Source organism: Solanum dulcamara, chromosome 4 (genome assembly GCF_947179165.1).
Source record: "Solanum dulcamara chromosome 4, daSolDulc1.2, whole genome shotgun sequence".
Lineage (NCBI taxonomy): Eukaryota > Viridiplantae > Streptophyta > Magnoliopsida > Solanales > Solanaceae > Solanum > Solanum dulcamara.
In genome coordinates this window covers 1,866,681-1,881,305 of record NC_077240.1, presented here as the reverse complement: position 1 = coordinate 1,881,305, position 14,625 = coordinate 1,866,681, and the positions used below count along the sequence as shown (strand labels likewise).

Here is a 14,625-nt window from a genome sequence, read left to right as displayed (position 1 = left end):
AAATTGTTGTAGTTGGGAATTACAATAAAGGAAAATGTTCCTTCTCAACAACCAGGACAACAGCAACAGAGAAACAAGTGAAAGGACTCAATAACAAGCTGAACAAGGTATTGTTGTTCAATCCATCAAAAATACAATTTTATCGAGAGAGTCTCAAACCGTATTGATCAAAACATTAAATTCTTAATAAATAGTATGAAACAGTAAAAATGGCGTCCTCCATTCACATCATCTTCACACTTTCACTGCAGTTCTAGCGTTGCTAGTAGCAACACTTGCAGTTATAGCTTTGTCAGAAATAGTCCGTTTTAAAGGAATTTTAAGTACATAAGCATCATTTTCTTTATTGAATAAAGAGGGAAGTATGCTATTGAAGATTTACCTAAAAAAAACATATTGGTTAAATATATGCATAATAACATAAAATTCCCTTCCCCCTATCTCTTGCCCTTCTGCTTTGAAACTTTGTCTACGGCAAGCCCTTTTAGCTCCTATAAACATTTAATTTTTGGAGTTTTCATAACTCTTGTCAATGGTTCTTTCATGTTCACATATTGTTTGCTATCAATCTTCTTGAATAGAACCAACGCTTCCTTTCTGCAATCTTGAAATTCTACTCCCAAACTCCTTGCTTAGACTAATTATATTTTAATGAACCCAAATTGACATGTTCGTCTCTCCATCACTTTCCCTCTCTGCATATTCAGAATTTAGAGGTTCAACATCTATGTTATAGTTCTCATTATCAATGTAATCTATAAATTGCATGTCTTGCTCATCTCTATTGTTTTCAGTTTTTGCTTCTACATCTTCAATGTTTTATATTCTATAATTGATCCTCATTGGAATTGTTGGCTGAACTTCTTCCAAGTACTCAATGCCACTTTATGATATCTGTGAGCATTGGTTTCTCTTTCCCATCCCCGCTGAAGCCATTCAAACCGAACTTCAACTCTGGTTATATCGTAACACTTAAATCCTACTGCAAAGTAGATTCTGTAATCCCCATATGTTACAAAACAGACTCTAAATAATCACTGAGAGAAGATTAGTACAGACTGAAGAAAAAGGACGTAGGAAATAAAGTGCAGATCACCGGAGAAAAAAGATCAAACCCCGCCACCCCCCACCCCCACCCCCACCACCACACACACAAATAGATTACAATTTCTCAAAACCGAAAATGAAAAACCCAAATACGAATAATACTAAACCGAACTGAACACGCACGCTTAGTCAATAGCCATTAGCCTTTTCAACCTTATGTATCAAAGGGTACATCCACTAAGTTTCAACTGGATTGTACAACATCAATGTGTATCACATTTACTCTACAGAGTTGTATCCAGTACAGAACAGGCAAAACAATGGTCTTACTAAATAATTATTGGATGAGGAGAATCATAAATTATCTATCTATAACAAAATCATAATGTGAAGTGAGGGTATGTTGTCCCAAGAAATACCGGATTTCGTGTTGAGTCAAGGAAAAAAAAATCGTACACTAATTGAATGTGTGGCTGCACCTGATAGATTCCCTTTATTCCCCCTATTTTGTTCTTGTGATGACTCTGTGAGTAAGTTCTACAAGTGCACGTCTTGATCTCTGAACTTCCTCGTCATCGCTCTCTGGAAGAGAGTCTATTGCCGCTGACGCAAGGTTAGCATGCTTTCTGGCAAGTTCTCTTGTTCTCTGTATCCCTCTGCTCTTCCCAAGGTAGTCCAGAGCCTGCAATTTTCATGGGTAGATTATGGTAGAGTGATCACAACTAAATTTCATACGTTATATGAGAAAACCAATAGTTAATCAGGATGTGGAACGCGAAAGGATGCCGCAGCGACACATTTACAACATGATAGTCATCAGCAAAAACTAGTAACAAAAATCAATCCAGAAATCCAGCAGATCCGAGCATTATCTAACACAGAACATCACTTCCAACATTTTTAAAAGTCGAGAACCAGAAATAAGTGCACCACAATAGGCATTACGAAAACTCAAATCCCAGAGCAAGAATAGACTTGAAATAGATGGTTGTATCACAAATTAGTCCAACATTGAACTTTGAAAGGACAATAGGTACAAGGACATGTAACCACAAATGAAAACGAGGGATTTATACAGAATTAAAGCTATACACTTGATAGAAATCGTGGCATATTTAGAGGGAAAAAGCACCTCTATCATTTGGATAAGTAAAATCATTATCATCATTTTCATTATAAAGCATGCCAAATTAAGAGGTATAAGGACATTCAACCACAAAGTTTATAAGAACACAAAGGTGATTATGGACATGCTAGGAGAAAATGAACGCAAAAATGCTTACGATCTCCACATTGACAGGATCATCAAAACCTCGGTCCACCAGCGTACGCAGTTGAGGAAATTCCTCCATGGCATACAATATTGGGGCAGTTACAATTCCCTACAAACACAAGTATACCAGAGAAACTCAATACATATGGAAAATAGAGCCTTCTTAAGACATGACTCTAAAATTTGTGAATGAGCACATCATGTAAAGGGTTATCTGTAAGAGTAAGAATCTACTTTTCATCATATGACCTCTGGAAGCACAAGTCAGTGAGAAACTAAGAACGGCACACGTGAAAAATTTAATTGGAAATATAAGATGAAAAAATCACTGAAGCAATCATCATTGTTGGAACAAAAATAAAGAGGGAAAGAAAGCCTTAGAAGAGTATATACCTCACTTCTACACTAATGAAAACAAATCTAAAGATATAAGCCTTAGACGAGTATATACTTCACTTCTACACTAATGAAAACAAATGTAAAGAGATCAAATATTCTAGGAGAAAGATCCAAGCTCTCAACTTTTCACTTGCAGTTGTTGAATTTTAATTATAATATAATAACAACAGCAGTAGAGCAGCCATGTTAACGGTGGTAACGGTGGTAGCGGTGGTGCTAGTAGTAGTGCTAATAGCAGTAAAAAGTAATAGTATAGTAACAACGAAAATAATGGTGATAAGATACTAAAACCATGGAGTGTCAATTGCTTGCTGATTCTCAACTTATAAATATATATCAGACCACGCTGTGAAATCCATAGAAAATATGAGTAAATCTGTCGGTAAGCCAATGCTCCCTACATCCTAAACTCTGTGGCCATTCTTTTTGGTCAACTAAATTGAGGTAAAAGAATATGTGAACAACTGACAAGGCCAGAGAAGTTACATGACGAATATCAGACAATGAACCCTTGCCAAGGGTTGCAGATGTGCCCGTGAAATCAAGAACATCATCGATTAATTGAAATGCCAATCCCTGCATGAACAGACATAGAAAGCAAGAAATCAGAACTAGGGAAAACTCTTGTGGTGAATTACTTAAACAGGTCTTTATTTGTACAATCACAAGGAAAACTAGGGGTGGCAATTGGGCGGGTTGGGTCAAATTTGGACGGGTCATAATGGATTAAGACAACAATTGGGTCAAGACCCAACCCAACCCAACCCAACCCAAATTAGTTTGGGTCAAAATGGGTTAGGTAATGGGTTATATAACGGGTCAAGACCCAACCCAACCCAATTTTTATTAAGCTTAATTGTTTTATTTGTTCTTTCAAATCATATTAGTACCTAATAAAATTATTTTTTCTTTATTATGACTATATATAACATATCAAATTGAAAAGAAAAAAAAATATTTTAAAAAGATTTCTTATGAGTCAATTCGGATTACATATCAATCCAATTTTTTATGGGTTGAGCTAATGAATGAATGGGTCAATACCCAACCAAAACTTAAATGGGTTGGGTTGGATTGGGCGGGTTGGGTTGATTTTGCCACCCCTAAGGAAAACCATATCTGCCAAACTGAAATTTCTACCAGGGGTCATGTTATAAGATGCATATCAGCAACTTATGAGTATTTATACTCAATATTTCCACCCAGATAGCAACAATGGAGAAAAGGTCGGAACATAGAACTATTTTTACTACGTTTTACTGAACCCATTATAACCTAAAAGTGGATGTATTAAGTCAAGTAGGAATCGCATCAGAAGACTATACAGACCAGATTTTTTCCGTAGTCAAAAGCCAACACGGAGACTTCAGCAGTATGCCCGGCAAGTAGTGCGATCGCTTTGCAGCTATTTGAAATCAATGATGCAGTCTTGTAATATGTTTTCTGCATATAATACTCCATGCTGCAACAGATGACTAGGAACATTAATTTCGGAGAAAGGTTGGTCAAAATGTCTAACAAACAAATAGATGCAGATAATAAAGCAGATTGTAAGCAACCTTTAGCGCAACGCATACACGACTTATTTAACAAGTCATTAGCGCATGTATTTACTGATCAAACTACTTAAGCAGAAGAAGTGCTAACTATTCTATGTGTACCACCCCCTTCCCTTCTAATCTTAAAACTACACCAACCTGGATGTTTCATATGACATGAGGTTACTACTTTTCAGAAAGCTTATACCCCTTCTCCATCCTTTTCACCAAAATTAGACATTTCAAGTTCCCACAACCCTCAATCTCAAATCGAATGCTGTTGCAACTATTTGGAGACAAACAGTGACAGATTCAGAGCTCTGCTTACGGGTTCATGAGGACCAGTAGTTTTTACTCAAACCCTATTATGTATTAAAAAATTCAATAAATATCTATAAATACATAATTATGAACCCAGTTATTATGGTATATTGATTTGAGATTGTTATAGGAACCCATGAACTTCAAATCCTAGATCCGCCTCTGAAGACAAATGAGTAAAAACACATGGTGTTTTTTAACAGAGATGATATGGCTAAAGTTAGTTTATATCCTCGCCAGCTAAGGTATCGGGGAGAAAGCTAGGCAAAAGTGCATGTTTAGTATGCATCAGCTGACACAAGATTCCCCACTTATTAGAGCCATAACACCTAAACACCCGCAAAGTTAAACACAATGTTGTGTCCTAGAAAGATATATAAGCTCGGTCTTATTTCCTGTCTGCAAGCATCATTTTGCTCATAGTATTAGCACACTTTAATGTATCAAACTAAATAATTATGATTCAGTAGTTCATTCATATTTATCTGTTTGCAACATTTTCTATGTTGAGTTGATTCACAGGCTTGGCTTTTCGAAAAGAGGTGCTGTTCCTAAAGAATTGTGGTTTAATTATATCCTATCCTCTGTTCCAATGTTCTAATATTGTTTGGGGCCAGAATTTTAACTCTGGATCCCCTTCTACTAAACTGATGCAACAAGTTTAAATAAATGAAATATAATGAGAAAAAACTAGAATTCTACAAAAGATGATGAAGAGAGAAGGAAAAAAATTTATTCATAAAATTTCTCATTTTCCACATCTTTAACCACATCTTCAAGATTTTACACTGTTTTGTTAATAATATCAGCAAGTTCATAAGAAAAGTGTTTTCAGCCTTTCAGGAGGTCAAATATGGGATACATGGAGTTGTAGATAAGTGGGACACATTTATGGGAAAGAAGATTAGAACCACTTGCATATTGGAGCCAATTTTCGTCTAAGAGACTACATATAGAATAAACTGCCATGCTGGATTATACTTGATGCGCTAGGAGAAAGAAGCTAACGTAGCTCACAAAAAATATTATGACTACCTTATATCATTTTCTCTTTGATAATTGACTACTTTCTGTCATTATCACCGCCTTTATTTATCTTATTTTCTAGTTAAAAATAAGGTCACTATAGTTATATAGTTTTATCTTTTAGTTAAATATAGAGTTTTGCAGACTTGGGTAAAAATAGGGCACAACGGAGGAAATATATCCATATGGATGATATCTACTAGTTGGGAACAGGTTCTAGTCTTCTTAATGCATGAGTCTCTTCCTATCTGCTGCGGCATCTGCACTACACCGCTGCCTTAAAACAGAAGTTAAGTGAACAGGCTGATCTCATTTATATGATCAAATTTGGGAAGACATAACTATCTAGTTAAGAAGTCACGAAGTTTTATAATATCTTGAGATATAGATATATTTTAGTTGACTTAATTTCAATCAGGGTCCATAAAAATCTAATCTGCACTCTACCACCATACCTACAACGTTCATCAGAAGAAGTCGTCATTTGCATTGTCTCTCCAGTAACAAGATGTTCCACAACAGTTGCCAGAAGAGATACAACCTACAAGATCAGAGTGACAGAGCTGAAGAGAGGATGACAACAGGTATAACTAAAATAAAGCAACGGAAGTGTAGCTAATATAAACCTCCTAGCTACACTCCTATACCTGTTTGCTGGTATTGCCATTTTTCTTCTACTTTTTTTCTTTTTGATGGAGGAGAGGCAACATACATGCATGAACGCAACATGCAGGAAATTAAGTGTCACTTTTTTCTTTAATAGGAGAAAAAAACCCTTATATATAGTTGCACGGCTGGAAATAAAACAAGAGCAAAAACCTAAGTTTTGTGATATAACGTATAAGTTACAAAAGGATCACCAACCATAAGAGATTAATTTGAACGAAATTACATGCGTTAATTAGTAAAAAGTGTGTAAAAACCGTAATCCTGGACAAATTAAAATTCTTTATTGTCGACCATCAAGAAATTTATAGAAAGAAAGAATGTACAATGCTAACACATCCCAAGAAAAGAAGACACTGATAAGTAGGAATAGAATAAAACAAGCCTTAAGAATAAGATTATTACGAACAATATAGTTTCAACTCTTGTTAATTGCGCAAATATATTAAACGTTCACTAGAGCCAAGAGGAGAAGACAAAGTATACCTCTGTGTTCTTCAAGGAGGCAAGTGCCACACATGCTCGGGAAAGCAGAAAGTCTCCGGCTAGTACAGCTAGCTGCTTCAAACAAGAAAAGAGATAATAGGGCCAGCAGACACCAAGATGACACAATTTATCAATACTCTACAAAGAGTTACTTTGGTTAAATATAAACCCCACAGGTGAAAATTGCTCTTCCACCTATCCATTTCAAAAAATAAAAAAAGATCCACTTCAAACAATTGCTCTTCCACGCAAGAGGAGTGCATGAGTCCTGATCCCCCTTTATCACTCAGCCTGCTCTAATTCTAAAAATGACTGCTTCCATATTATCTAATAATTAAAAAGTAGTACTGCTATCTCCAGTAAACATGTCATATCCAATGTTCTACTTGGTGATATAAGATACTCCCTCTTGATTCAATTTATATAACACCTTATTTTTGATACTCCCTCTTGATTCAATTTATATAACACCTTATTTTTTCATATGGGAAGCTCAAAATGTTTGACATTATTCCATTAATAGTATTTTTCTACACAACTTTCACAAGTTTCAAGAATTTGAATCTTTTAACAATGAATAGTTTATATTTTCATATGATTTTTATTTCTTTTGATAAAGTTACTTTCATATGATATTTATTCTATTATACTAACTTTTCATCTGTACATTAATATTTCTTCCACTACCATTGTAATAATATACAAGTCAATAACATCTTAAGCTCCTTGGAAATGGAGAAATTCTTGGTAGGGGGCACTTCCCTGGTAATGGGCCCTACCTGGCGTGAATTTGGATTTTTCGGGCCAGTGAATTCCAGATATCAGATGGTTAAAAAAATATAAACAACACAATGGAATCTCACTGCAACATCTGCTTGCTTGCATTATATGAAAGTCCCTAACAGGGAATAACATATTTCAGAAAGGAAAGCAAAGTACTATGTACCTTATTTCCCATTACAAAGTTTAAAGAACCTATCCCACGTCTTGTGTCAGCATCATCCAGTACATCATCGTGAAGTAGGCTGGCAACCTATAATAGAGTAAAAAAAGAAACCTGACTTGAAGAAATTTGTAAGAAAAAGGCATTTTAGGACCAATTAACAAACTAATGTGAATTAGAGGAGAGAATATGAAACATCATCTAGATGGCCATGCTGGTGTTTCTGAATGCAGGCCCATTCATATAATTTGCATCAATCATGCCATGTGGTTGGCTCATTGAGCATCAGGGATGAAAGAAAACAGGATTTAAGGAAAAAGGCCCAATAAGAAAGAGAGAAACACGTTTTGGTCTTTTTTTTAGGAAGTAAAGTATAGAAACGTGTTTTGGTCTTGCTCGCTACGAAAAGATATCAAACAATCTGGCAACAGCTGCAGCTGCCTTTTCTGTTGGAAAAGTAAAAACCTAGAGAGGTCACCCTTATAAAACCAAGAAAGCAACAATCACGAAACCAACCAATTGGACCAAAACAAACAACTCTGCATCTCTGCCCTTCCCAGTGAAAGGAATGATCAGCCACCCTTTAAAATTTAATATCCCACTGCTGTCCTTAAAATTCAGAACAGAACTCCACAATTTTTCTCAGTGAATGCAATTTTTTATGCATGGTTATGGGTAGATTAGTACTTATCATACCATGTGGAAATTCTCTTACAGATTGCTCCGTCCTCCTGTTGCTTCCTTACCAATCAGGTGAGATATATCAGTTAAACCCTGTGTTTCTCTGTTGCTTCCTTACCAATCAGATTTATATATGAGATTCTTTTCATGAATTTATCCTCTATCCCTGTATCAAAAAATCCACCTGAAAGTGTAGTTCATCTATGTTACTTGACTTCTTCATTTCACCTTTCATCTGCTCGTATCAAATACATTTTTTTATCAGGTGCTCGTATCAAATAGTTATGACATCGGTCAGGGTATTTTTGTATGGAACCTTCAAATTACACATAAAACTTGGATTAAGTTGAATCCATTCATATTTGGAATCTGTGTTGTATCCAACACTTGGAACCAAAGCCAGGTAACATAATATATCATCAAGACTGAATATTAAAATCTTGTCATCAAAGTCAATATCAACTCTATATTTAACAATCAACTTGATGGTCTTTCCATCCTATCAGAATGAAGAGAGAGAATACTTACATGGATCATCTCAGTGATCTCAGCTATACACTGCTGCCTTGTACGCAAATCCCCAGACAAAGAATCAACATCTACCTGGGGAGCAGATTTAGGAATCTGTACATTCAATGCAGTTGCCATCAACAGCAAAACCTACACGAAAGTGCACCAATGTATTTATTTTTCGAGGGAGAATGTAGGAAAACATGAGTTGAAAAACATTGACATTATACAAACTTGAAAAAATTCTACGTTATGATGGATCTGCCCAAGCAACTGCACTATAAGTCAATAACCATTTAAAGTCAGTCAATAAGAAGCACCACCAAAGTACAATGTTCAAGAGGGTACTATCTGTGTTGACACCACAAATGTACTTAATTTGAAATTACAAGACTTCAATTCAAATCCCTTAAAAGAGCACCATTGTTCATTAGATAATAAAATTATATTTTTGAGACTGGTAACATTTGATGATAAAATTATTGGAAAAATTACACATCTAATACAAAGAAATTATTTCTTCTAAGTATTGTTTATATATAAACTGACACTTTATATTCTACTAAAACGCAAAATAAAATTAAAAAGGAGACCCAAGTTCTTAAAAGTAATAAAACTCAGCTCAATTTTGTTTGCCAACTTCTTCGGTTTCTTTAGTCTTTTCATGTTTCTCCCTGTTCTATTCACATTCTTTGTTTTGCTTTCAGTCACCTCTCCTGGAGCATCGTACTTGAACCTACTACAAGTGCAACTAAGGGAAATTCTTTTTCTTTCTTAGTTTTTAGGAAAACATGTTTTAAGCCTTCTGAAAGAAATGTATGAAATGTATGCCTCTACTATTTCAGACCCAAACTTCACTAAACATTTTCCGTCATACCAAACAAACCCTTAGTTTTCATCAGTATTTAAAAGAAACTCAGTAATTTAAGAGAATCGCGACTTATTTTTGGAAGCTATGCAGCCTACATCAATAAATGTGGATTTAGGTTTTCCAACAATTACTTGATGAATCATGAATATGAAAGTTTCTCCCTTTGGACTATCCACAAAAGCCTTTGCACCAAAACTAATGATAAACGTATATTATACAGAGAAATTCAGCTTCGGAGTTACAAATCATACTGTGGGTCGAAACCTCTTTCCTTCTACTCCCATTTTGAAGAAATACTCAGCAGCTGAAGCCAGCTTTGGAACCTGTATACAAATGAAACAGCTGTCATCTAGCATCATGAATGTAGCAACTGCCAAATCACGGAACAAGTTATATACCTCAGCAACTACCATTGATCTCAGCCTGTTTGTCAGAAGGGATAATTCATCTGCAACAAGGGAAAATGGGTCCACTTGCTCCTGAGAAAAAGAGAAAGCGGAACAGTGTGAAAAACATCACCCTTCTGCAATTATATAAAGCAAGGGGATATAAAAAGAAAACCCGACAACGAATAAGATAGGAAAATAGAAGATTTGATGATTTGTATCAGAAAGAAACTCGAACTACATAGACAAGACCTTAAAATGGCAGCTCAACAATAATGACACTGACAAAGTCATTCTCTATCTCAAGAAAATTCATCTACTTGCTAGAAGCATCAAGTATTTTGAATTTGATTTGCCTATCCAGACTAAGACAATTGGAGAGGAATAAAGAAAAAGGCGTTTCCTTCCATTTACTCTTGATTGGAACATGGCGCAACTGTTAATACTTCTATAATTGCCTAGACCATATGATCACTTTTTTCTTGATGAAATACTTTTTTTAGTCTGTAAAAGATCATTATTACTCCCTCGTTCAATTTTACTTGGCACACCCATTAAGAAAATAATAATTGACATGGTTATTTTACCATATTACCCCTATTAATTTAATGTTTAGTATAAGGTATTGGAAAAGGATATGGGGAATAAGTAATTAATTGCTAAGGGTAAACATTGAAAAAGGTAATTGTCTTTTCTTGATACGTTAAAAGTGACAAGTAAAAGTGAACAAAGGAAATAGTAAATGACAGCACTGAGTAAGTGTTGTGGTGTCTCTTCTTGAAATACTTAATCACAACATGTTACACAAAATATAAACCATAAGAAAGCCAACTAAAAAGAATGGTATTGACATATGATGTTAGCAAAAAGACAGGAAGTAACATGATTACTGTAGTAATCCGAAATAAAGTTATAGACAAACCTCTGCTACAGCAGTGCTTTGCTGGTGAATTTGTTGCCCAATACCTCTAAGAGTATTAGAAACCCATGAATGAATTACTCTGCAACCCAAAACCTAATAATCACCAAAAACAATGATAATAAAGCATGAAAAGTCCCAAATTAGCAATAATAACAACAAATTCGGCAATTAAACTATGCAATCTTTGAAAAAGAGCTACAAGCAGGATTGGCTATATGAATAGGTAGCTCTATTTGAGCTCATCCAAACTGATATTTTACAAAATAAAAATAAAAAGTACAAGAAGTTTTCTATAATTTTCTATTGGTAAATAAGAAGACTAATAAGACCTTAGACCATTATGTGCATTTATTTGCATATGATTTAAGCACATATGTGGTCTGAATAGGTCTTAATCATTAAGATCTTGAACAAAGTCTTAGACCTCATTTGTTTGCACTTAACAAAGATCTTAACCTAAATCATTCAGATTTCAGTAGTTAAGTCTTTTTGTTTTCAAGGTTTGAATCTTAATCATTAAGTATGTTTGTTTTTCCTATTATCCAACCATTAAATGGGTTTGAATGATTAAGATCTATAACAAAGTCATATCATTATAATGTCTATTTAAGAATTTCTACAAAGACGACAGTTAACCACTACTCCATTTACTTTCAACCACCACCCACAACTAGCACCACCTACCATCCACAATTGCCATCCTCCGCCCAACCATAAACACCACTACCACCAATCACCAGAATCAATTGTCATCATCATTAGCCATTATTTGCAATCATCACCACCAACTATTATTTCAACCACTAATCACTATCGATAATTATGATCATTAGTCAACATAGGACCTAAAGCAAATGTACTAGCATGATTAGAACACATCGCCAACTAATTGATCGTGCCTATACATATCGTATACTTCCATTGTGCCATACTAAAGTTTAAATTGGTAGAATGAAATGGACCTAAGCATAGCAGAAACCAATGATATAGAGCCAATCCCAAGTAATTTGGAATTGACGCGTTGTTGATTAATTGGCGAAATCGCAAACTCGAACTAGGCATCTACCTCAACGCTTTAAGAATTAAAAAATGGCATAATCTCAAACTAAACACGAACCATTCCCAATTACAGATAAAGAAAAGCAACAGTGCCTAATAATCACCAAAAACAATGATAATAAAGGATGAAAACTCGCGAATTAGCAATAATAGCAACTAAACTATCCAATCCCAGCTAATTTGGGGATTGAAGAGTCCTTGATTGATTGGCAAGAAACCGAAAACTCGAACCCAACATCTCCTTCACAATACCCATTACAGCTAAAGAAATGCAACAGTAACTAATAAATATAGAACACCGGAACAAAAAAAAAGATTTATTTCACCTTTTGAGAATCGTGGATGTGATTGGATTGATGTAATTGTTGGATGGGACGTGATGAAATTAACCATCGGCATCTACTGAAGCGGTTTCTCGAAATCTGAGATAAACCCCTTGAAAATATCATCGTTCGTTTTCAATTTCTATTTTGTGTGTGCTGACTGCTGAGTTTGAGTGTATTATTTTGAGTCGCTATACTCATATAGTAGAAGAAGAAGAAAGAGGAGAATGGTCAAAATAAAGCGGTGCCCAGGCCAAGGGTTGCGAGGAACGAAAAAAGGGTGAACGCAACCATAATAATAGTCACAAGTTTATTGATTTGGAAATTCCTAATTTGTCTAAAAATTTAAAAATGCCCTTAAACTATGCCAAACAAATAAAAAAACTACTAATGCTACTAGAAGGTGTTTGTTTTTAAGGAAAGTTGGAGGGGTGGCTGGGGTGTTTTTTACTTGAATAAGGTCCCACATAATTCAAATTTGAATTAATCAAATGAGCAAATTACGAATATCAAATGATTGAACAAAATTAAAAAAAAAAAACTAAATCATTTATATATAAGAAAAAGGAAGTATTTCAAAATAGATTTTACGTGGCATAAATTTAAATTAATCTAGAAAATAAATCTCAAAATATCAATAATTAAATAATAATAAAATAACCAATTTTATGAGAACAAGAAACGATAAAGGGTAATTTAAAAGTTTTAGGTTCTATAATAAGTTTGAAATACCAATTTGATTAAACAACAATAAAATATCAAATTGCAAGAGTAGTAAATGGAGAAAAGAGAAAGGGTTCATCACTTTAGGGGAGTGTTGCGAGAAACGAACAAGCTACCTCTCGCTCCCGAAGCGAGAATCATACCACTAGACCAAACACCCATACTGTTTTATTGCAACCCACATAATTAGTATTTTAGAATATTTACTCCTGTTAAACAGTTCAAGCTATGAGAACAAACTATTTAATGTTGATCGTGAATTTAGACAGAAAAAAGTATAATTTTTTTGAATTTTTTTTTCATATATGAAAACTACATAATACTATAAATTATAATGATTAATAATATTTTTAAAATACATTAAAAAAAAGAGTTAATGATCAACAAAAGACCTAAACTATACCTTGAACTATTGATAGGGTAAGCTTCCTACCTAAACTATCATCTAATGGTTAACAAAACATACATAGATATTGACTAGACCAAATGTTTGTCTAAAAATGTTTCTAGATGTGTTTCTCCATAAAAAATCTTTCTCCATATAACGACTTTATTTGCTAACACATAAATTTTGTAATATATTTTTAATTGACTTCCTTAAATTCTAAACTCTCCTCTTTCAAGTTTGAGATATCGATGTCACGATAAAGATGGGACCACAACTAAAAAGGTAGAGAAGAAGATGGTAAATGTCATTAATAGAAAAAATTATTTTATACATTGACAATTTTAATCTTTAACTGTAATTTTTAACTTGATATTAATTTATTTACATTTGTCGCAATAGAATAATTTTTTCACGTGGCAAAACTTTTTTGAAAAAAGAAAGAGTGTACTTATATAATCAGAAGTTATTTGAGGTGTGTTTTACAACTATTGGATGGTAGTTCAGATAGAAAAAACTCACACTCTCAATAATTCAAACATGAATGTAACGATCCGCCACGTAATTATGCCACATAAGCATTACGTAAGTGCCATGTCGCATAAAGTTATCTATGTGGAACACTTATATAAGAAGAAGGATAGTCCTCGGTAAAAGATTTTAGAGAAATGTAGAAATTTTTCATGGTAGAACCTAGAATATCATATATTTGCATTGAAAGTCCCTAGAATATTTTAGTCATGTGGATAGTTCTAGAGAAAAGATCTAAATATAAATATGTAAGGATTTGTATGATAATTATTATTTATATTTTAGCCCTTTAGTGAGTAGTATAAACAAAGGGGCATCTATTTGTAAAATCATCAAACAAATATCAAAGTTCTTTACAATACAATTTTTCCTAGCAATCTTTTTCATTCTCTTACTGATTCCTAGAATCTTAGGTTAAATTGGCTTGGCATAGTAAGAACGTCAACAAATGGTGCAAGAACGTGGGCAAGTTGTCAAGTATCGAACGTGTGTTTAGTAGAAAATTAAGGATGTGACATGAAGCTCAAAAAATTGA

At 34.1% G+C, this 14,625-nt stretch overlaps 1 protein-coding gene across 2 annotated transcripts; it reads right to left on the bottom strand.

Moving 5' to 3' along the window:
* Positions 1 to 1,232: 1,232 nt before the first annotated feature.
* Positions 1,233 to 12,730, bottom strand: LOC129885410 (solanesyl diphosphate synthase 3, chloroplastic/mitochondrial). 2 transcript variants are annotated; one of them, XM_055959673.1, is made up of 12 exons: positions 12,455 to 12,730; positions 11,070 to 11,162; positions 10,160 to 10,240; positions 10,013 to 10,084; positions 8,909 to 9,040; positions 7,703 to 7,789; positions 6,757 to 6,828; positions 6,060 to 6,145; positions 4,049 to 4,181; positions 3,206 to 3,295; positions 2,331 to 2,429; positions 1,233 to 1,729 (listed from the first exon to the last, which is right to left on the bottom strand). In XM_055959673.1, exons 1-12 carry the CDS (start codon positions 12,575 to 12,577, stop codon positions 1,550 to 1,552), a joined length of 1,248 nt encoding a protein of 415 aa, XP_055815648.1. In that variant the 5' UTR covers positions 12,578 to 12,730; the 3' UTR covers positions 1,233 to 1,549. The 2 variants fall into 2 exon arrangements, with proteins under 2 accessions (XP_055815648.1, XP_055815647.1); XM_055959672.1 differs by having other exon boundaries at positions 6,757 to 6,831; positions 12,455 to 12,729.
* Positions 12,731 to 14,625: the final 1,895 nt, after the last annotated feature.